We start from the raw sequence: 24,288 nt of genomic DNA, 5'->3' as shown, positions 1-24,288 counted from the left end.
AGCTCTTAAAAGCTTTTAATATTAGGAGTCCGGCACACCCAAACTGGTGGCTACTTTTTTTTTAAAAAAAGAATATTTGCCATATGTTTTAAATATGACCAATATTCCCATTCCCCTCCAACTAGTCGGGAAAGACTGTGCTAGGAGTGGGTACGACAATAGACCAACGGGGCGGGGAACGAACTACCACCCCTCGGTGATGAGTCCGACCGCTCTTACCGTTGAGCTATTGAGGCTATATGAGGATTTTGCCCTTACGAAAAAGGTTGTGGTCGTTAGCAGGAGCTACGTGTTGAGTGAGGATGATGTTTACCTCTCGGTAGATGTAGTCCTGGGCCCGATGTCTGCAGCCGAAGTACAGCACGGTGTCGCCGACGGGGCGGCCCTGCGCGCGCACGAAGGCCCGCTCCTGGAGGAAGCCGCGGAACGGCGCCAGCCCAGTGCCCGGGCCCACCATCAGGATGGGAGTCTGACTCTGCAGTGGTAATCTGCAATCACAGTATTGCATGACGCCAATGCTCGTGTTTCGCCCTTTGTTTTCATATGAAATATATTTTAAAGGTTATTTATATTAATTTTCTGGTGATATTTGTGTACGAATTGACAGATGACTGTTATTTTGACACCATGGTAATTTAACATTCACAATCACAATAATTTTAACACCTTGATCATATTGGCGAACAATCACAAAGTTTTAGCATTCAGCAATAAATTTTTGAATACTTCTAACTAGCAAACATTTAACTAATACCAAATAAACAATGAATCACATCGAAATCCCTTGAAGTGTTGTTAAGTTATTCTAAGACAAACAGAAAAATTATAATACCCCATTACTTTAATCTTTAAATATGATTTACGTTAACATTAACTCTTTATGACTGAACTTAACGTTGTCAATACATTGAAAACATATGAACTAATAAATAATATTCTGTTTACTCCTATTTCAGTGAATCAGTCTTCCAGAACAGTGCACACTCCTGACGGATTAAAAAATTTTTATTATATCCGGAAGTACCTATGTACATATTTAATAGGACTGTTAAGAGTTAGGACGTAACAGACAAATTAATAAGTATCTTTATCGTATAAAATAAGTAGGAAGATATAAGCGTAGGCTAAATATAACTGATTAACTGATTGAATTGTAATGCCATCTCCAAAATTAACTCCGATTAACTTTTCCTTTGAAGACGCTTGCTAGGAACAGTCATTATAAAACTTTCAAGAGGAGAGGAATATGTTTGAAGTTTTGAGAAAACGTTTGTCTTTGAAATTAAAATAATATGAATATAAATATAACGAAGGAGCTTTTCACGTATAAAATTTTCAAATTTTAATTTTTTTTAGTAATAATTAATCGATTGACAGATAAAGCAGATAATCCACTCAATCGTAAGTGAAAAATCATCGACTATAAACAGAGTAACGCTTATCAAAGCTTGCAAGGAACAGGTCCAACAAAGTGGCTGCAATTTATAGAGTCACTTTGTAGGACCTGTTCCTTGCGCGTTTGTAGAGGCTGTTAATACACCGGTAACCAACTATATCACCGGAATACAGCAATATAGCTTGTCGGCAAAAAGAAGCATGTAAGTATTTCGTCCCCGCGACAAACTCCTCACAAATACTACTACTAAAAAACTGAATCCATAAATAAATAACGAGCACGTAGACGCTCGCGGGTGTCCGCTAGCAAGTAGCAGTATTATATAATCCACAATCATTAGGCCACCATATACCGCTTAACAAACAACTATCGTCACGAGTATCATCGGGCAAGGTCAGCAAGTTACCAATATTAACTTAAGGCGCGTCAAAAACTTATTGCGCATGTGTTCAATTTATTCCTCGTTTTATATGTATCATTCATTGAACTAGTGTCAGCAGAATGATTTCAAAGTGATGTCACAGATGTGAGTAGTTATGAAATCGAAATAATGAATTTTAATCTTACGATTTTGTTTATCAATTTCTGTAATAATACCTACTTACTTAATTCAGAGGAGTCCGATTATTATAATTAAGTACTCGTAGGTATAAGTAAATTGCACCATTATTACAAACACGTGCCTGTTGCCCGAAATTCTCAAATTTTCATCACATACGTAGACGTCATGACCACATTCAGGGCTATCCTTTAAACATTTATTCACTTCAAGCTTAGTTTATAATTTAATTTAGTTTTTTTTGTTGTTATAGCATATTTGTATATTTATTACTGGGTTTATTTATACCTTTCATACAAAAAATTCCATTGCTATTGAACATATTTTATTTAATATTAATATTGTGCCGACCCCTTTTAAATTGGATAAGGATATATTTTTACCTTTTATACTAGTAGATATATATACATTTACAACATGTAAATTGTTTAATCGTTTAATATTAGATAAATTACCTTTACATTACCTTCACAATTAGAATATTTTCTTGTTTCATACTTTTTAAAGATAAAGTGTAGATTTTTAAAGTCAAATTTTAGTTTTTGAATGAACTTTTTCCTATGTCATTTAGTAAGAGCGCAAATATAAATTTAAATTAAATACAAAAATGCTACGTCACCCTCATTATACTGAATACAAATACTGAAGAGGTAAAAAGTTTAAGGCACTCTTGAATCGCAAATTAGTTTGTATGTAAATTCACAATTTTAATTATACGCATATACTCGTATTAAATGTATTGTGACTGGTTACTTCCTAGTAGTCGTGGCTTATCAAGTTATACTTCGAGTATATTTTAGTACGAGTATGCTCGTAGATAGCTGTATATTATTATTTATTCACAGTTAATATGTACCTACCTACCCATGATCATCACTATGTGGTGAAAATGATAAATAAAAGGCTTTCCTGTAAACAGGTAAGACATGATAAAATTACTTTGATATGAATTGAGTTGATATGAGCTTAGGTATTTCTCATATAACTACCTCGCTACTCCATTGCGGGTTGGCAGTCTTCAAGAGATGAAGCTTTCGGCCCAGTGGCGTGCAGTTCATAAATTTAAAATGTTAATATGCCCTGCCTGCCCTAAGGACTCATTACGAACCTGTATTGTAGAAGTATTTTTTTTTTTGTACTTATTGTTTTACCCTAGCTAAAAACTAGTCATGGGAATTTAAATACTGACTTTCGTGAAAATGTAACATGTAATGGGGTTAGAAAGGGAATGAAACCTTACAATTACTTTCTTGCGGACGAATTCGCGGGCATTCTCTAGTAAGAATTTAATGAAATACGGACAAATTCAGGCCGTTCACAAATCAATAAACTAATAACAATTTGACTTCCCCCTATTTGGCGACATAATATGAGGTCAATGCCATCAAAGGCAATGCTATCGGCAGTTAACCTTTTACCCTAATTATTATTGTTTCATCCTTGATTGTCGGTAGAGGTCAGAATAAACTGTTTTGAAATTGGCTGAGTGTGCTATCATGCCCAAGTAGGAAGCAAATTTTGATAGAGACCTTGGAAATATTTTTGGCCTCAACTGTTTAATAAATAATTGAGCGGTTGTGGATAAGAATTTTTAATAACAAAACGTTGCCTGCCTGGGAACAGAAACCTTTCGACCAGAACTAATATTTTTAATTTGACTTTAAAACTGTCTGTTTATTTAAAATTATCAAAATTAAAAAAAAATATTACTTTTCTTTGTTTTAATAAGAAACTAGAGGAAGCCTGCGGCTTCATCTGTAAAGATTTTTTTTTACATAATCTCACTATAGAAATTTAAATTTCCAAAAATATTTCATTTAATTCAAACTGTATGTAAAAGAAACCAAAGTGCCAGTAGCTCAGCAATTTCGGGCGTCAGTATGTCAGTCAGTTATTTAGTCATTATATAGAAAACTGTGGTTTTGGGTTTTTTATTACAATAACCTTCCTCAAACATCAAGGATAATTCAAAACAGAATTATAATTATTCTCAAATTTTCAGTTTCGCTCAGTAACACAATTCATTTTCTTTTCCTTAATGAAATATATAATTTAATAAGAATAATTTTAATGTGAATAGTACTGTATAATAATAAATCTTAGCCATTAAGTGCGCGCAACACAGCACATATAATTTAATGCATTACAATATTGCAGTGCAACATTTTAACCGCAACGATTATTTGTCGCGCGGTGAAAAACTATGACGAGTGGCAGGCGCCTACCCATGTGATTATTTAGCAATACATATAAATAACGTTGAAGTCTGTCCGTGATTTCAAAATAACAGTGTTGTCAAGCAGGGGCGTGCATAAGGTTGTAGATCAGGGTATGCACTAGTAATACACTGTAACCAAACTGGGAAAATGTGCATTGGATAAGCATTACCAAATTATTTTTTAGGCTATGCAGTTCTTTAATGCTTTTATGAAGTGCACGCCACTGTTGTCAAGTGCTAATAGTTATTTACACGATAGCAAAACACAACCAAACTTTTTAAAATTTTTGTCTGCATATTGTCTGTTTGTCCGTGCTCATTTCTAGAACGGCTGAACCTATTTGGAGAGATTATTACTGGTAGAGGAGGTTATTAAACTTTTTATCCCGGAAAAACACATGGTTACCGCAGTGAGAAACTAAATTTTACGTGGATGAAGTCGCGAGAGCTATACCTTGGCAAGTTCGTTGATGACACTCCCATGATATGGCGACGAGTCGAGAAGGACAAATTAACAGTGAAACGAACAAATTTACCAAGCTATAGTTGGAAGTAAGTAGGTATAGTATTTATATATTCCTACGACTCACCTGAACTGAGACTTTCTAATGTAAACAGGCACTCGTGGGAAGGGTTTGTCGGGCTCCGGTACGTTCTCAGCGAGCCACGTGGTGGTGACGCCCTTGTTCACGCGCCCCGTCGGAGTTTGGTACTTCACTACTACCGCTGTCACGTGGATTGTCTCAGGATACAACTAAAATAAACAAGCTGTTTATTTTGTTGTTTTACAATTACGAAGTGAATTTATTTACCTTTTTGCCATGCATATCTACTATAATAAAGGAGTAGAAACAATAAATATAGAGGCCAAAAACGTCGTACAATATACATATACATACATTAGTGCCAATACAGTAATAAAACAAAACAAAAATGTAAAAAATAATTTCAGTTCAAATGCAAACAGAGGTCAGGGTTCCAGAGCAACTTCCTCATAGTAATGTACCTTCCCAAGGATGGCCTTCTATATTATTGACCCTTGATCCAACAACCAAAGGAAAATTTCTCATGATGTTGGTTATTATTATTATTAATTAATTAATTACAGATTGTCATAAAAAAAGATACATATAGAAAGATGTTATGAAAAATATGTATGTATAAACATGTGTATTACCTTGGGACTTGATGAAATTGAATAGTATCTTGGTTGAAGGCGGGGCAACAATTCACAGAGGTGGTCTAACGGGGGTTTACACGATTTTACATCTTCCAATATATGCACAATATTCCTGCAGGCGTCAACCACAAATGACTGATATAAAGCTTTTCCTTCCTGAGAATTTGTGGCCATAAGCAGCAGTTTTTTCTTATCCTAAAATATAAAAAAAAGTCACATGCCATATTATTAATATTAAATTTAAATAAGCAAGCCATTAAAGTTACTTTTAATCTGAACATAACTTTTTTAAGTATCTACAAGTTACTTAAAAACTAAGTTTTTCACACAAATTCACTATTGTCTAAACCACATAGTCCTACAAGAAATCAAAATGATTATGAATGATCAAACAATATACAAAACATTCTACCTCTTCCTCGGAGCAATACTCTACAAGTTCTCTCAAAATGTGAGTTCTAGGCACAGCTGTGATTTCCACGTAATGTGACAATGCAGTCCTGTATGATGTCGGGCAAGGGAATGGATGTTTCTTCGTGCTTTCCTGGTCAGTGTTAATGAGGGAAAATACTTCATCTAGGTCAGCTCCTGTCAACTGGCCCAGCCGGTCAACTAAATTGCTATCATTAATAGGATACACTGCCACATGATCACCTGCAAATTAATATTTACTATACTCAATCTATACAGATATTTTAAACTGAACGAAAGTTTGGTTTTATAAGTGGATGTTTGTTACTAAATACTTAATCAAATCTTAATAAATCTGGATGAAGGGCAATGAGATAGATTACAGTCTGGGGTAACATCTCATCCTGATATCCCAAAAAGAATAATGTTTGGATGCAATTTGGATCTTCACAGAAGAAGTTGAATATTTTTATGTAATAGTTAAAATATTTATTTACAAAATGGTTGGAACAATATTTATACTACTATATTTATAAAGAAGGTGAAACCTGTATTGTTTTAATTTTATTTCTATTTCCTTCTTTTCAATGATTTAATTGCTTGATTGCTTTGGTAAAGCTAATAAATACTTACCAGCTTCATATCTCATATTGGAGCCTGAAATATTCAATTCCACATGCAGACATGACCTGTCACCTCCTTTGTGCAGTTCTTTATTCACTATTATTTGTGCAAGGAATGGATTCTTAGCATCATATGGTCTGAAAAATGTATTTCAGATTGTACTTCTAAAGTTTATTACTTTAGTTAATAATAATAATTTACTTTTCTTATAGTCTACAAAATTTACTGTAAATATGCTATTTTTATTATATCTGTAATTTCTTAGTTGTAGTGTAAGTTTGTAATTATTTTTAGACAAAGTATTGTTATGACATTGTTTTGTAGTTAGATCAACTTAATGAAGATATTATAATAAGAATGTACTATTATAACTGTAAATGTTGTGTGTGTAATAACCATATTATTACTGCATGCATATATGTAATTAATTGTATAATTATATCTAATAATATGTTGTTGTTTTTTCTAATAAATATAAAAATAAAAATAAAATAAATAAAAGCAATTATAATGTAATTATGTATAACATTATTATTAGTAGTCTTACTCACGGGCGTTGGTTCTGCAAGGAATGTAGTCTAGCTATCTCTCCTGTGAATATCTCATTTGGTTTGAACTCGTCTGGGGCGTGGGTTACTAATCTGAACTGCCGAGTCAATTCTTCTTCTCCGGTGCTCTCTATATTGTATTTTTCACATACTGATGGCCAAAACTTATCTTTCCATGTAATAAAGTCATCCTCAATGCTGGAATAGTTAATTACCTTAACTAAATTTGATAGCATTCCAGACAAATAATATCACAAGAAAAATACAATAAAAAATGACTTAACCAGCTTTTTGTGAACTATGGAAAAGTAATATAATATGTAACCAAATAATTTTGCAAATAACATACACTATTTAAAAATTCCATTTTATAAAATGTCTAAAAAAAAATTAAAGCAAAAACAAAGTTTAAAGTGTCCTCGTCAAACTGTCTTCTTTGGAGATTAATCACATCCAATTGGTTTAACGCCACAGAAATATTCTGTTGTATATTTCAGTGTGTGTAACCAGCCATACTCTTGTTCAAAGAAGACCATTTGTTTGGAAAGAAGTAAGAACTATAACATAGATACAGTATTTTATTTAATTATTTAATTACTTTAGCATGTTCAGAAAAACATAATAAATGTCTTTAGTTACACATACTTTGCGTCATCATCACCCAAACCCAACTCATACACTCTGGTAGCCCCCAGTTCTTCCAGCCGTTTGTCCACATAAATAGCCACTGCATTGTAGTGCTCATAAGTTTTATTTCCAAGTCCAAACACCTGAAAAAGGGTGACTGATATTACTGAACTCTCTCACTTGGTTAAAGAATAATGTACTTTAATGATTTCAAATTTACTTTATCATAATTTTTAATAACAAATGTTATGAATTAATGTCAACATTTAACTTCAATTAAATGAATATTTACTTATTCCTCTACATATTAATTTAGAAAAAGCAAGACCTGCAATAGTTTAAAAAAAGTTCAATTACCAAGTGTTGATTTTTCGTACCATGTATCTTAATTTAAGCAGGGGCGATAAAATTTGTTTTCTATATATATTATTAGCAACATAATGTTGTATAACTCGCATAGAAACACTTTTAGTTAAATTGATGAACATTTTATTTCTATTTTTTTTCTAACATAAATGATAAGGACTACCGAACGTGTTGCATATCAGTTACATAACATGAATAAATAATACTTCTCGACGTAATTATTAACTGAATTAACTGCTTAATATTGCGATTTAAGACGATATTTCTATTAACATTTACAAATACTGCAATAAACATTTTAAAGTTTTACAATCATACAAATACATAGTCTATACGTCACATGTCAGTTGACATTTGGTGACATTTGACAATCACAGTTCACACGAACAAACACAGATTATATTTTATTCGTCATTCTATTGTACGATTATATGATTATCTATGGTACGGAATGTTAATTATTTATTTAATAGTTACATTACATATAAAATACATGTATTATATTAGAATATCTGGGGAATTAAACATCCGTGAGAGTTTATTTAAATACTATAGAATTATCATACATATTTAAATAAATTGAAGTGCCTGTATGTGATTTCAAAATAACTGTCTTTTTCAAGCGATTTTAGCTATTCACACTTTATTAATACATACTTGATCAATCCTTTTTTAAATTTTGTCTGACTATTTTTCTGGGCTAATCTCTAGATCGGCTGAATCGATTTTAATGAGACTTTTACTGGAAGATAGAGGAGGTTATAGGGTAAAATATAGGCTACTTTTTATCCCAAAAAATTCTTGATTCCCGAGGGATTTGTGAAGGACAGAATTTCACGCTTACGAAGTCGCGGGCGTCCGCTAGTACATAATATATTTTCACTACGAATATTTAAAGATTAATTATTCCTCAAAACTAATATTAGACTCTAACATTTGAAAACCTTTATAACTAGATACACGATACAACTTAACACCAGTGAGCGAATGAATAACATAAACTTTATTTCTAGAACTCTAAAGTAGCACAAAAAAAAGGCATAATAACATATACCTTCAAGTATTATTTGCAACACTTTATAATGAAATTCAACTGCTGCTGCTCAGTTGATCCAGTGGTTAGGTAATGCGGTTCGAATGACGAGGTCCTGGGTTCGACCTGGGATGGGTTTAGGTATGTGATATTCATTCTTTTAAGTTTCCAATTGAAATTGTCAGCCCAGAGTTGGGAAGTTGGTTGTTATAATGGAGGTGTCGGAGAACACATTAAGCCGTCGGTCTCGGCTATTATTATCATTAACATTAGATAGTGGTCGTTAATGAATTGAACCCTAAACCCGCCAACCCGCACTGGAGCAGCGTGGTGGGTCTGGGAAGCCTGGCCCTATAGTAGGTCGTTAAAATGAGCTGAGTTCCTTATCGTAAATAAACACCGGCTGTTTTGAGTTCATTTATAATATATTGGCTTGCCATAATGAGGCGTTAAAAACAGGCGTTTAGCTATGTAAACTGTAGTGTTCAGGTCTTTTTAGGGTTCCGAACCTCAAAAGGAAAATACGGAACCCTTATAGGATCACTTTGTTGTCCGTCTGTCTGTCGAAACCCTTTTCTCAGGAACGCGTGGAGGTATCATGCTGAAATACATTTAAAATACCAAGGTCTACTGTCAAAGCTTAGAGCTGTACAAATTTCAAACTTCTAAGCCAATCACAAGATACGTTTATGCTGGTTTTAGACACTCGCAATATAATCAAAACCTACAGGGTGCTTCCCATAAACTCAGAATCTTGATTGTAATAATATAATAGGCCTTCGATAGGTATGCAGTAAAGTTCATGTTTAAAATCAAAAAGTAAACTTACAGCGTAGTTTAGTCCTATCAAGTCAGGTTCGTTTTTTAGCCATTCAATAAAGTCCATAGCATTATCAGTAGGATCTCCTTCTCCGTATGTCGCCAAGCAGAACACGGCTAGTGAATTTGGAATATCCTTGAGTTTAGTAAGCTCTTCCTAAAATAAATATAATCATCTCCATTATTAAATATTAGGTAGCAGGTCAATGATATTTTATATTAGAGACAGGGCACTAGCCCATCAAACTGATGCGGACAAATGTGAATAATTGTCTTAATTTCCTTTAGCCGCTTAACAACGAAAGTTATTTTAACATATAATACCTAAATATTGTCTACAATGTCGAGTTGTGTGTTTAGGAAGTGAAAAACTATATATACATAAATATAAGTAATGTAAGTAAACACAAAATTGTACATGTGTGCGCTCAGTGGAGTCGTTAAATTCGGATCACTTTTTACGGTGATTTTGTAGGCACGTAACATATCTACAGTATAAAATAATCAGTGTAGTAGGTGCTATGAATAACAATCTTTCAATAAAAAAAACTAACCATATCACATTCTTCAGGATCGGCAACCATTCCTTTCATTTTATATCTTATCCCCTCTTTGGCTAGACGTCCTGCAAATTCCTCTCCAGTCCCTGTTTGGGAGCCATAAAATACTACAAGACTCCTTCCCGATGATTGTAATTTTTTTATAAAAGAATTTTCAGTAACTTGTATAGATCCTGCTGGCCTAAAAATTAAATTTAAATATTACTTAAGTATTGCTCATAATTTAACAGTTGAACCTATAGTATAAGGAAAAAAAAAAGATAAAATAATATTAATCGAACCAGATTGATTCAGTAGAAAACCAACCAAGTGCAAATCGGAATTGAAAAATTAAAATCGCCATAACATATTTGAGCTATGTAGGTAGGTACTAAATAAAAATTATGAAAAACTCGTAAAATTTTTTGATGTATATACTAAACGCATCGTTTACAAAGTAAAAATGCTATTTTACAACAAAAAAAACGTTGAGCGTTTTAATTATTATGTATCATAATTGAACAGAATATCGTCAGCACAGGGAACCCAGGTATCGGCGTATAAATGTAATTATATGGATATGATAATGATAATACTGTTCGCGCGGCGAGAGTTTGGCTTTGACCGTTATTGCGCAGAAATCAGAAATTGGGTATCAACGGGCATTAGCGGGGTGCGGGGCGGGTGCGCGGTGCTCTGATTGGCGCTCCAGTCGTTACCTGCCTCTCGCACCGAAACGACGTACCGCGCACTCCTGTTGTACAATCACGTTCACAAATGAATTGCTATTTTCGTTAATTGTTGTCGATTGTTATTATTTGTTGAGTTTGTTTGTTTAAGTTTTTTACATGTATCTTGGAATAAATAATTTTATTAAAAACAATTATTTAGAATTTTCATTGCTGTCTCTGTATAAACATTTTAAATATGTAAAATAACTATCAATAGTTTTAATAAATGAAGAAGTTTATCTACTTCGTATTATTTTCTAGCATTATTATCACTATACATGAATTTTGACCCACTCAAATATCCAACCTGGTACATAAAAAAGGAAAAGTATTGTGTGCGTGACAGTACCCATGCGCAGTAATCCCCTCCATCCGAAGGTCAAAGCCAAACTCTCGCCGCGCGAACTGTATGATGTATGCATAAGGATTTGGTTAAATAATTGGTTTAATAAAAGTATGTTTCTCGAAGAAAAATGAACTTTTTGTATCACTCTTCTAAGGCAAAATCTTCGCCGGCGTACCAAAGTGGTGAAGTAACATTTGAAGCTGTAAAGCTGTTTTTTTTTAATTATTTTGTTCTTTTACCGATAAGCTTAACAAACAACAAAACGAACAAACAAAAAGATTGTAACTCTGGCTGGTCAACGCTCTTAGCTTGTCCCCGTTGTAAAAAAATTAAAGATGAATTAGAAATGTCGTAAAACGTTGTAGCAACCTTTTTTTGATAAAAGTAATGATTTTATTATTAAAGTAAAATAATCAAATTTTTTTTAGATATAAGTAAATTGCCGGGTGGCTTGGGGTAGGCCTGGACTGAGGATGGGCAAAAATTCCCTTTTGACTACAAAGCATTCGTAATGTCGGTTACAGTGTATAGCGTTGTTTCTGTTGCAAAAAAAAATATTTTATCAAAATCTTCTAAAATAATATATTTGTTATTAGTCATTTACATACCATCTATCATATTATAATTTATTTCAAAAACAATACGACGTACCTACTTCTGTTACGAGTAAGTCTCTCAAAAAGGTTATCAGTGGACAAGAGTTATTAAGACGGATGCTGGAACTCTAAAATTATATATCGATTTTACGTGCATACATAAAACATTACTTGGGTTAACAACCTAACAAAACTGGTTTGCTCACAAGTTTTCCTACCGAAGATTCCAGTACAGAGTAGTCGTTATGTAATATTTTTAAGTTAACCCATACAAGAACTATATAACTATTACCATACCATACCATTACATTTATTTACGACCTACAGAAGGCGAGTGTTTAACCTAATCAAAGATTTTATATGTAAACGATATTATGACTTAATTCTATGGATATTATAAAATTCAAAATCAGATAAAGGTTTAGAGGCAATGTCATTCCCGACTTGAATATATTCGTGCTAGAAAATGATAATTCGAACCACCCAGCCAAATAAATGTACGCTTTCGACATTGTTTGTTTAAACGGTAATAAAAACGTGATATTTGGTGACGTGGTATTCATTATTATGTATATTGTATATTTTTGAAATGGTTCTTGCACGATCTTTCATTTCTTACCCATACTGCTAAGGTAAGAAATGAAAAATAAACCCATCCCTTTTTTCAGGCGCACGATCTACCTGACCAGCGCTTCCAGATTCATGAAAAAATCCAAGATAGGATGTTTAAAAAAAAATCTTTTTCGTTATTAAAATTTTGTCTAAAATGTAGGCGAAAGTAGCAGTCAATATAGCCAATTATAGCTATGAACACTGAACACTACGAAGTTAAAAAATAGCTACTAGTAATTTTTACAAACTTCGAAATTTGAAAGAAGTGTCTATCTGTGATTTCAAATAACTGTTTTCACTTGTGCTTACACGATACTAAAACACAAAAAACTTTAAGAATAAAGTTTTTTGTGTTTACAGACAGATTAAGAATAATCTGTCTGTTTGTCCAGATTAATCTCTAAAACGGCAGAACCGATTTCAATAGAACTTTCACTGGAATGCTTATAAAGGCTACTTTTTATCACGGAAAATCCATGGTTCTCGCAGGATTTGTGAAAAACTGAATTTCACGCGGAGGTTAGTTGCGGCTGTCCGCTGGACTACTTTTAGTAGTAAAGACAATAAAGGAAAAACCTATTCATATAGGCTTTCTTTCACTAATGTAGACATAAGTTAGAACGATTCTTCGTTTATATCACTTTGCAGACGTCCGCTAGTTGTAGTTAATCATTAAAGACTAGCCGTCACCCCGCGGTTTCACCGCTTAGTTCCCGTTCCCTTGAGAATACAGTTTTAAAATATAGCCTATGTCACAAATAACGTGGATGTCTATTGGTAAAAAAAAATTCAAAATCGGTTCATTAGATCTAGACAGTACCCCCTACAACACCATAAACTTTACCTCTTTAAAATATTAGTATAGATAAATATTATCAATTGTTATTTATTAATTTATTATACCTACTATAGTCGCGGAATCATGGCCCATAAATTTGATGGTGACCTTCAGTCAGACCAATTTAGTGCCTTAGTGCAGTGCACCGGCACTAAATTGTTACCTATTACACTTTACTAACTACTGTGGTTGTGTCAGACAATCAAAGAGGCCCACATTTAGTCTTTTAAACTGCTTAGGTACCTACTACAGCTTATACGTACAATGTGACACTAGAGAGTTAGCATAAATCAACTAATTTAAGCTAATTCTCGTATCGCGGTGTCTATTATTAAACTCCGAAACGGTTGGGCCGATTTTTATGAAATTTTGCGTGCATACCGGGTGGGTCTGAGAATCGGCCAACATATTACCACTAGAAAGCCACGTTATTTGTGAGTGTCATATTATATCCCCGTATTCTCACGGGAACGGTAACTACGTGGGTGAAACAGCAAGGCGTCAACGAGTATACATAATAATATTTAAGTTGAAGAAAAATATTTGGAGCAGCTGAACCGGTTTTAATGAGACTTTCACTGAAAGATAAAGGAGGTTATTGAACAACAATGGCTTTAGGTAAAGGTGATTGTTTTACATCCCAGATCCTTTTGCGTTGGGTGACGTCAGATAACAGGGATCTCGTCTTTGTCGGCGTAGACGCTGTGTAGCTTAATATGTTTGTGTTGCATAACGTTGTCAGCCGTTATGTTATCATCAGGATCGTAAAGGTTGTTTGTCAGGTAAAACACGTCATCAGACTGCATTTTCACTTAACATTTGATGAGAACGCAATCTAGGGCTAGGTGGTCATTGGAATTAAAAAAGTATTCAAGTTCTATACCAACTAATGGTGTATTTTACAAAGCCAATAAGTTCATCAAACCACAATAAACCAATGTGGTAGATCTAAGCTCCAAATCGCCCCGTATAATTATTATTAATTACATACTTAAAGTGGAATTTAATCTCTAATTGTTTGAGAATTTGACACTCAGTAGGTGGATGATCCCCTGGGGGTTTGACGGGCTCCGTGACGCAGTGGTATGCGCGGTGGATTTACAAGACGGAGGTCCTGGGTTCAATCCCCAGCTGAGCCGATTGAGGTTTTCATAATTGGTCCAGGTCTGGCTGGTGGGAGGCTGCGGCCGTGGCTAGTTACCACCCTATCGACAAAGACGTACCCCCCACCGATTTAGCGTTCCGGTACGATGTCGTGTAGAAACCAAACGGAGTGTAGATTTTCATCCTCCTAACAAGTTAGCCCGCTTCCATCTTAGATTTCATCACTTACCATCAGGTGAGATTGTAGTCAAGGGCTAACTTGTAAAGAATAAAAAAAGGGTGCCCCTACAAAGTCTATGAATTCCACAGTTAATAATGTGAACACTCATGTCAAACAGGGTCCACAGGAAAGTGATATAAAATTACCTATCTATTACATCAGTTTTTTTCTAGTTTTTTGGTCTTATGGTACCTATACCAAAAAATATAATGATAAAGAAAGGATAATTATAATTAACCTCCTTTATATATAATATGATAATATATTTTAAATCGGCTTATGTTTTAATAATTATTTTTTCATTTTTATGTTAGTACTTACTTATTGTTAATAATAAGAACTCATTTATGATGACTTACACATAATATATTGTTTTAATGTTATCATTAATAATAATTAATTAGTCATCATGAGTTAACTCAGAGTTTGTTAAAACTGGAAATATAAAATTATGTATGGGTTTGTATATTAATTTCGTGTATAAAATGAAAAAAGAAAAAACATTTTTTTTTTGGGTTCCTTCCTTACATGCAAAGTGAGGACGAATTTTTTATCGTCTATCCCATAGTGTGGGTTATGGTTATCGGTATTTTTGTGCATCACAAAGAGGATTAAAGCACTACCTTAATCTACGGAATCCAACTTGTGCGTGGCCCTACACGCACTTGACCTGTTTTTTTTTTATTTTTATGTTAGAGTATTTATAGATAAAATGTTTTATTTCAATGTTTGAATTCTGTCAAACATTATGTATATATACTAACTGTCCTTTTAGTTTGATCCACATGTGCTCTTTAGTACAAAAAAAGTTCTACGTCTCCTATAAAAATGGTGAGGTGTCATTCGATTCGGAATTGAATCTAGATAGTTTTTGAAAAAATTGAAGGCCCTCTCGCAAAAATTGCAAAAGTTATAAACGATTAACTAAAATAAAAAAAGGGGTTTGGCTTTGACTTATAAGTCAAAAACTATTTAAGATATTTCCAATTTGACAAAATATTAAAAAAGAACAGGAACTTTCCTAACAAAAACCGTAACTTTTAAAAGAAGAAGAAGTCTTGTCAAATATGTATTTAACTAAATAATGCGCTGAAAATGGGGTTCTGCCGGCCGCTGAAACTCAGGCATGTCGCCGTTAGGAAGGGTACACACACATAGAAAAATATTAAATTATGATTTTTATGAAAAATAAAACATTAAAGTGACTAATTTAAACTTTTTTTGTACTAAAGAGCAAATGTGGAGCAACCTATTTGTTAATAATAAGAACTCATCTTAATGACTTACACATATTGTATTGTTTTAATGGTATCATTGATGATAATTAATTAGTCATCATGAGTTAACTAAACCAATAGCAAGATATAATTCCTTAATGACAATTGAATATAAACCAGAGAACAGATTTTAATTTTGTATAAAAAAATATTATTCCTGTATAGTTTAAAAAAATCTAAACCCCAAATGTACAGCTAAGAAATCAAAACGAACAGTTTTGTTGTTACTTTTATCTACTAGTTGAAACTTAAAACTATCTATGGCTGCGTGCGTGCGTGGGAATGTGTGTATGTGCATATAAATCTCTCATACTTTTGAACAGCTTTACCAATTTGAACGAATTAATAGAGCTTTAAAAGGGCTTCACTAATCTTGGGTTTTATAAAACATTCTATAGATATTGGACCACTTGAGTACTCCCAAAAATTTTATCGATGTCAGTTCATTCATTAACAAAAAATTTTGATAAACTATTTTTTTAATATTCCAATATCTTTCGTCAGACCGTTGTAAGTTATTTTTTATTATTTTGGATATTTTTTCACATAAAAGAGCACAAAAACATCGTTGTAAGTGACTAGCCGCCGAGGTTTCTCCCGCGTCATTCCCGTTCCTTTGGATATATAGGGTTAAAATAGTGACTATGGCACTCGCAAATAACGTGGCTTTCTAATGATACCAGAATTTTTAAAATCGGTTTAGTTGATCCAGAGATTATATCTTACACTGTACCTCTTTAAAATATTGAGAGCTTTGAACTCAAAATCAAAATTAGCGGGAAGTTGCTCAAGGGCTTGATGGATTAAGCAATTTAATGCCATGTAGATTGGTAGATATTTTTGTCTGATTAGTTTCAGCTTATGATAATGTGGTAATTTTTTTGAAAATGGCTTGAGTTTACACTAGTGGCCTATGTAGGTAGTATTCATATTTCATTTATGATACATTAATAACAATAATGGCATCCCAAATTAGACAGCCAAAAGGATTTTTATGCAAGTCTTGCTAACTTTGCAAAGAAATATGACATTAATAGAACAAAGTAAGATGATAATATGTGGAGTGATTACTGTACCTTGAACATTGTCATACAGTGGGGATGCAATTTATTACTCTGACACATGCTTTGTTTGCAGACTTACACACACAGAGATAGGTAAATATATTCACATATATGTATATACATATAATATATAAATATTGTGCTGGTGTGACGGCGTGTGTGTGTATGTGTGTGTGGTGGCAGATAAAGTTCAAGGTGGATGACCTTAAACTTTATCTCAAAACACTATGCCACAATTAAGTAAGGAATAAAATATTTTTTTCAAACAAGAATGCTACTACAAACTCGTGAAACTTTTTTCAACAAACATTAAGTTACATTAAAAATTAAGTTATAAATCGCTAGTAATCATTTTAATTATCTAATTGTTCCTAAATTAATGACATTTGATCAATAAGCTTAGAACAATTACTTTAGGTATTTAGTTAATATCTTTTAATTTTTTATTTCATTTATGATTTAGCACTTTGTAAAAAAAAGCAATATAAGCCAATCAAATAAGACTCCTGAGGCTACATTAAATTCGTAAAGCTATAAAAATTAATTATAATCTTTCAAAATCTAATTAGAATGAATGAATTTTAAAAAGTGCTCATCAAACCTGTACCTGGAAAAAACTACTCAAGGTCAAAGGTATATGAGATTTTCGGAAATAGTCATAGATCTATAAAAAAAATCTATGATTAATTCCGAAAAACCACCGTTTCCAAAAAATAGTGTTTCTTTCACCATATTTTTTAAATACCTATCCAACAATACCCCAAATTAAGACATAAAAGAGTACCTAAATAAAGATTTTATTTTACATTTTTATTTACATACTCATGCTACTTAAATTAGTAGGAATAGTCTACTTTAAGCCTTCTTTTTTGTAACTATTTTAGTATGTAATTATATTTCTGTTTGGTGCAATAAAGAATAAATAAATGAATATATAAATTTTGGCTATAGTACCCAAGTTCTTATAGCAACAATCTCTTAGGTACCTACTTAGGACTTAAGCAGGTACTCATTATATAAATATTACCAGCGGAGGCCAGTAACTAACAGTGGAATTCATAGACGTTGCAGGGGACCCCAGGGGACCATTCACCTGCTGAGTGTGAATTCTCAAACTCAAAATTCTCAAAAATAGAGTTTAAATTCCCCCGCAACGTCTATGAACTGGAGTTCATAGACGTTGTGGGGGAATTTAAACATTGACTTTCAACACCTATTTCCCCCCTTTCTATTAACATTTTGCATGTTTTATATTATAATAAATAGTTTTACAAAAATATATCTCAAAACATGAACAATTTATACTAAAAAAAACTTCAACTCCTTAGGGTTTAATTTTAATTTTGAAAAATCTTGAATTAAGTACATTATTTTTAGAATTTTTGACAGTATACCTACCTATACCTACCAATTTGTACAAATGCAACTTGGAAAATGAAGGATTTTTGATACAAACATTCAACCCCTTTTTCGCCCCCTTCTGATTTTATTTGAGCGACAATAATTATCTTCAATGTACAGAATTGGACCTGCTACAGTTCTATTATAAGTATAGATTAGATATGAGTTTACTATGAATCGTCCATTAGAGAATTAATAATTAATTAATTATATTATCATTATATATATGAAGGCTACAGGTAGATTTGAGTGGGTAGGCACTTTGGGAACCTGGGTCATTTACAATCAACACAGTAAATGGGTGATCAAATGTCAGGCCTCACAATTCTATCCTCTAGAAATACATGCAATATGCAGTATAATACATTTTAATAACAGATAATAATAGGTACACAGCAACAGTTGATAATGTTATAGTTATGTAACCAAAATTAAGTAATCTCAAAACTGGTTCTAGGTCAATAATAATCATGAAGATTAACAATGACGTTTACAATTTAATTACAACTCACTTACCATTTTAGGTACTTTCTTAAAATGAAAAGTAAGCGGATAAAGATCTGCATTGCATGGCCATTGCCATGCATGCAAACTTTTCATTGTTTTAGTTTAAATAGGTTCAAATGGATATCAATAAGTATATCTAAAATTTCAAATTTGACCAGCAATTTATAGACTTTTACTTATTTTATGGTACCAATATGCCAATGAAATGGTTGTATGATATCTATATTTTAAGCTAAGACTATTTTCATTATTCTTTAAAGAAAAAAACTGGCCTCGCTTGTCCTTTGTTATTAAACAAAACATCTAAAGTTTAAAAAATTGAGAGTGCACAATTTTTTTTTTTACATTTTCTGTACACTATTAAAAACACATTTCCAAAGTTTATATAAAGATTTATTGACTGGCCCTGGATTCTGAGGTATAGACCTAACAGCACTGCATTAGTAGTTTTCCTGAATTATACCTTGTTTAAGATTCAATGAAAGAATAATTAAAATAATTAACTGTTTAATAGTAGGTTTTTTATAGGAGCAATCTTATTCTTTAATTGCTTGACTATTATCATGCCTGATGGGAAGCTGCTTAGTAGACCTGCAGGTTGATAGGCTGATGGTATTATTTACCAAGCTGATTGGTAACATGCACTCTATGAGTGACAAGACTAGAGGCTGCTACTAAGAATTTATTGAAACCCAATATTTTAATGCCCAATCTAATAAGCCCCTACCCTCAAAATCTGTAGCTGCACAGCCTACTAGACAGAAAGGTAAATAAAATCAAATGTTGGCTAGTCAGGAAGGTACATAAAGTTAAATGAAATTAAATGGTGTTTTTTTTTTAAACATGGAAATGTTAAGTATGTATATGAAAAACATGGAAATATGTATTTTGTATTATGTGGTATTATTTGGGTACATTGACTCTTATGCTATAAGAGTCAATGTACCCAAATTTAATTAAGAGAGATTTAATCCATGCCATCTATCCATCCATAGTATGCCATAAGTTGGACAAAAATTAAAGTAATACCACTCAGCATTACTAATAATAGAGCACCAATTATTTTTCTTTTTAAATTTTTGTTTCCCATTTCACCTTCAACTGATTTTAACATAAAGCTGTTAAGTTATTATCTGACATAACATAATTTTACTTGACCTAATTCAAAAAAATTTGTGTAAGTGAAATAAATGAACATTCAATTTATTATAATTAAAGGCCCTTTTATTAATATAAGTATTTATGTAATTACCAACTTGGTTTAATATTTATTTCATGTTGTATGTAAGGCAAAAACCTTGTGTTAAGTTCCCGGCCTTGTCACATGACTGCTTTACCTTTACTACAGTTTAAAATTAAACCTGACAATCTCAACTTGCACTAGAATGCTAATGTGAGTATGAGTCAATATGAATATTAAAACATACTGTTACTGTAGTCAATCTATTCTGGGAAGTCTGTTTGACTTAGGATTTGTGTGTGAATGTTTAACTCCTCAATTCTTGACCTTGGTTTAACAATACATTTGAGCTAAGAGGATTCAACAAGTTAAACAATGTTCCTCAACTTATTCTTAGAGGCACTTCTGTTTTAACTGGTCAGTTTCATTAAATCACAATTTCAATCAATTATAGCAGTTTTACTTTTGCTTTCAGTAATATATGATAGTTGTATTATATTACATATTCTGTTATAGAGACATCAAGTGGCACAAATGTAATCCATAATTTATATGCCTGAGACATATATAATTTATATAAATCATAAAGATTTAAAATTTATATAGTGAGTATATGCAATTGAATTTTACCTATTGTGAGCACTATTTATATTTACTATGAAACACAGCATTGATCCGCAATATCCCAGTGGAAATGACCTCTGCCTCAGATTCCAGAAGACTGTGCGGGTTTGAATCCAGTCTGGGCATACACTTCAAACTATTCAATTGTGTGAATTTTTTAAGAAATTAAATATCATGTGTCGCATCATCACTTACCATCAGGTGAGATTGCCGTCAAGGGGTAATTTGTAAAGAATAAAAAAAATAGAAACCTGCATACCAGAGAATTTTCTTAATTCTCTCTTTTATAATAATTTTATTTTTTTAATGAATGTGTAATAGCATTCTGAGAGGAGACTCGAGCTCAGCGGTGATCTAAATATGAGTTGATAACGAACAAAACAAAATGAAACACTGCTAAAGACTGACATGATACAATGTCTAAGTATGCTGAGTATCTAGTTCCAAACTCATATGGGACCCTTAGTCATGCAATGCTGCACAATTCAAACTCATTTTATATGTATTGTATCATCATAATTGTATTGTGATATGTAAACTATATATTATGACACTAAAGAAACTGTACATTTTATGGCAATATAGAGAATTGTTATTAAATGGAAAGAAGAAAAATGTTTGAGTAAAACCTTTTCATCCATACACAGTGATTTTCTTTTACTGCAACTTTGTTTACAGTTTCAAAGTTTGTGAGCAACTAAGAATATGATAAAATCCATGACTTCTACTTATCATATAGTTATGGTTAACAGTCCACACGTGCAATCCCAATTTGTAAACAGAAAAATTAATCTCTTAGAAAGTGTGTTTTTGCATGATGCTGACAGAAGACTACAAGCTAGGTTAATAAAGCGACAAAACATGTACACAGCTGCACAGATTTCACTAACTTTAAAAACTTAAAAGGTACTTTTTATTACTTGTTGAGAGTGGGCGTAATACTACATAAAGTGTATCATTGTATGGAAAACAAACTAAACCAATCAAAGCCATGTTATGTTGATGCTTTAGCGAGTTTATGGAGTTTACACTGTATATTATTATGGTAATTAGCTACTATGTAGGTAATTAAAATGAAATATTTCTTACTAATCCCTGATAATTTGTTTATGAGGTTTACTGTTTGTTTAAGAATTACACTACAATAGTATTTATTTTACAATTACTCTATGCATTATCATAAGACAAATACCTTACTTCTAAAAAGTAACCATGTAAATGTTAATTTAATGTACTCAACTTATTAGAGGTATTCATAGTTTGAAATTATAGTTAACAATTTATTTCTTAGGAAAATCATAAAATACTCACTGGATAGCATAGTTACTGAGCAATAAGTCGTCTTTTTTGCTTTCTTTTCTTGAACTGTAAAGCCACCACACAGCTGCACCAAATAAAATAACCAGCATTATTATGTCGAAAGTACTAAATAGTGAGCCACCAACGGCGGCAGCGGCCGCTGCTTCTTTTAGTATATCCTGAGTATTATCCGACATTGTGTAATTGATTGTCCTGTAGGCTGCCAGCGAACGACTCAAAAACCACTTGTTGTGTACACGTAAAAACTAAAACTAAATAACAAGGCCACTTGCACTAGTAAACCTTCGGTATCTACGGTATTTACTTAACACAAACTCAGATTAACTTTTAAAATCCTTACAATCTACAATACACATCATCATAGTAACACCATTTAAATTAAACTGGCGTGTGTAAGGCGTACGCGGTAGAAGTTTAGCATTAGCATCGCAATCGAATTTCGTAATTTTTTATAATGCAAATAAACTTCGACCGTCACTGTCACAAACGTCAAAACTTAAATGTCAGTTCACTCAGTTCCGATGTGTGACGTACACAAGGGTCGAACGATACATCGATGTTTTCAACCGTATCGTTTGAAATCGACAGTAATGAGATTGAAATTAAAAATAGACAGACTTGACGTTTCAAAGGAGCTTGTAAATTATGCCATCTTAAAAGCAAAGCGGGGCTAAACAAGCATTTCAGCCTCTAGGGGCTAAAGTAATTTTGTTTTTTTAATTCTTGTCTGTTACGAGTACAAGCCAAGTACTAGCCTACTATAAAACGGAGGAGGTTTTATTCGAAAATAGAATCATTATAGGTAAGGCCCTGATTATTTTGAGAAGTAAATAAAAAAGTTTAAATTGGAATGAAATGCAGCGTTCTTGTCTGTGAAATGCGTTTATTTTTATATTTAATTTTTATAGAGTTGCGAATAGAGCGAGATTTGAAGACATGGGACATCCTTTACGGTGTAATACCGTTGCCTTTTTCTCTTGTGAAAAAAATAAAATTAAAAAGCGAGAATTTAAAAAACAATTGGCGTGAATAATACACACTTGATTTTTTTTCAGAAATTCATTGTAAATTTGTGAACTTACATATTTTTCAACAATTGTAAACTTACATATTTTTCAACAATAATTGTTATTATTGTCTTCACCTAGTGAGAATGGTGATCCTAATTTGAAGATAGATGAAATTTTGAATCTATTACCATCAAAGTCGAGACGAAAAATTTAATAAGTGGAGAAAATAACAACGGATGGATTCACTTAAGAAAGGAGTTTTCAAACTATTTTCTTCCACGTTTACCTCACATACTCATTATTCATCTTCACAGTAGTCGGAAATTATGTTACCGGGTAAAAGCATCTCCCATAATATCCAAAATTGTATACTTTGTACATTTAATTTTCAATTAAAATAAAACATTGAATATTGTACTAAACTATTTTATTTTCCCGCATTCGTAGTGAAAAGCAGAGTGTAACACCTGGGGCTAAACCCATTAAAAACTCGGTTTCTATTTAGCGCCCTTATATAATGGGTCTTTTTAGCCCCTTGTATAACAATCTACTATTAATGTCCAAAGTCGAAGGCGTGCACATAATATATTATTCCCGAACGCAAGCACGTATCAATTCGATGTGTAAAAAAGGGCACTTAAACGGGTTCCGCAAAACGGACGGGCGACGCTTTTCAAAAAGAAATAATTTGAAAACATTGTTGAAACAATTTAACGTTTCACTTGCATCCCAGAAATAAGGCGTTAGTAAGGTTTATATAAATGACAAAAAACATCGATACATCGGTTACAATATTAATCTTTTTTAAAAATCGATGATTTTTATGAGGTTTGTTGCGTCCCTATCATCCTTCAGCACACATCATAGACTTTTTTACACAGATAACTAATATTGCATCTTGCGGAATCTTTGTTCTTTTTTATGTATGTTCACCGATTACTCGAAGACGTCTGAACCGATTTGAGAAAATATTTTTTTGTTTGAAAGAGTTTGCTTTCGTGCGTTAGAAATCGAGGAGAACTTTCGAATATTATAGGGGCAAATAGTATGTTTGTTAATGTTTTCATTAAGTATTTTAAAGCTCTACAATTTAATGAAGGTTTGGTGTCGATCTGATGATGGAGCCGAAACACAGACG

At 32.6% G+C, this 24,288-nt stretch overlaps 1 protein-coding gene across 2 annotated transcripts in view; it reads right to left on the bottom strand.

The window, feature by feature from the left end:
* Window positions 1–22,595, bottom strand: part of LOC112052843 (NADPH--cytochrome P450 reductase) — a 29,943-nt gene extending 7,348 nt beyond the window's left edge. Inside the window, exons 1-10 of one of the 2 annotated variants that reach the window (XM_024092069.2) lie at window positions 22,132–22,595; window positions 10,336–10,522; window positions 9,792–9,938; window positions 7,582–7,706; window positions 6,940–7,134; window positions 6,398–6,525; window positions 5,766–6,007; window positions 5,351–5,548; window positions 4,764–4,927; window positions 314–488 (exon numbers count right to left, since the gene is read on the bottom strand). In XM_024092069.2, coding sequence (XP_023947837.2) covers window positions 314–488; window positions 4,764–4,927; window positions 5,351–5,548; window positions 5,766–6,007; window positions 6,398–6,525; window positions 6,940–7,134; window positions 7,582–7,706; window positions 9,792–9,938; window positions 10,336–10,522; window positions 22,132–22,316 — 1,746 coding nt within the window. In that variant the 5' untranslated portion in view covers window positions 22,317–22,595. Of the gene's footprint in view, window positions 1–313; window positions 489–4,763; window positions 4,928–5,350; window positions 5,549–5,765; window positions 6,008–6,397; window positions 6,526–6,939; window positions 7,135–7,581; window positions 7,707–7,940; window positions 8,264–9,791; window positions 9,939–10,335; window positions 10,523–22,131 lie in introns of those variants that run through there. The other variant, XM_024092079.2, reaches the window with a different exon arrangement.
* Between the last annotated feature and the right edge of the window lie 1,693 nt (window positions 22,596–24,288).

The sequence above is a fragment of the Bicyclus anynana genome, chromosome 5 (assembly GCF_947172395.1).
Source record: "Bicyclus anynana chromosome 5, ilBicAnyn1.1, whole genome shotgun sequence".
Classification (NCBI taxonomy): domain Eukaryota; kingdom Metazoa; phylum Arthropoda; class Insecta; order Lepidoptera; family Nymphalidae; genus Bicyclus; species Bicyclus anynana.
The sequence above is the reverse complement of the archived record's forward strand: the minus strand, read 5'-3'. Positions and strand labels throughout refer to the sequence as shown.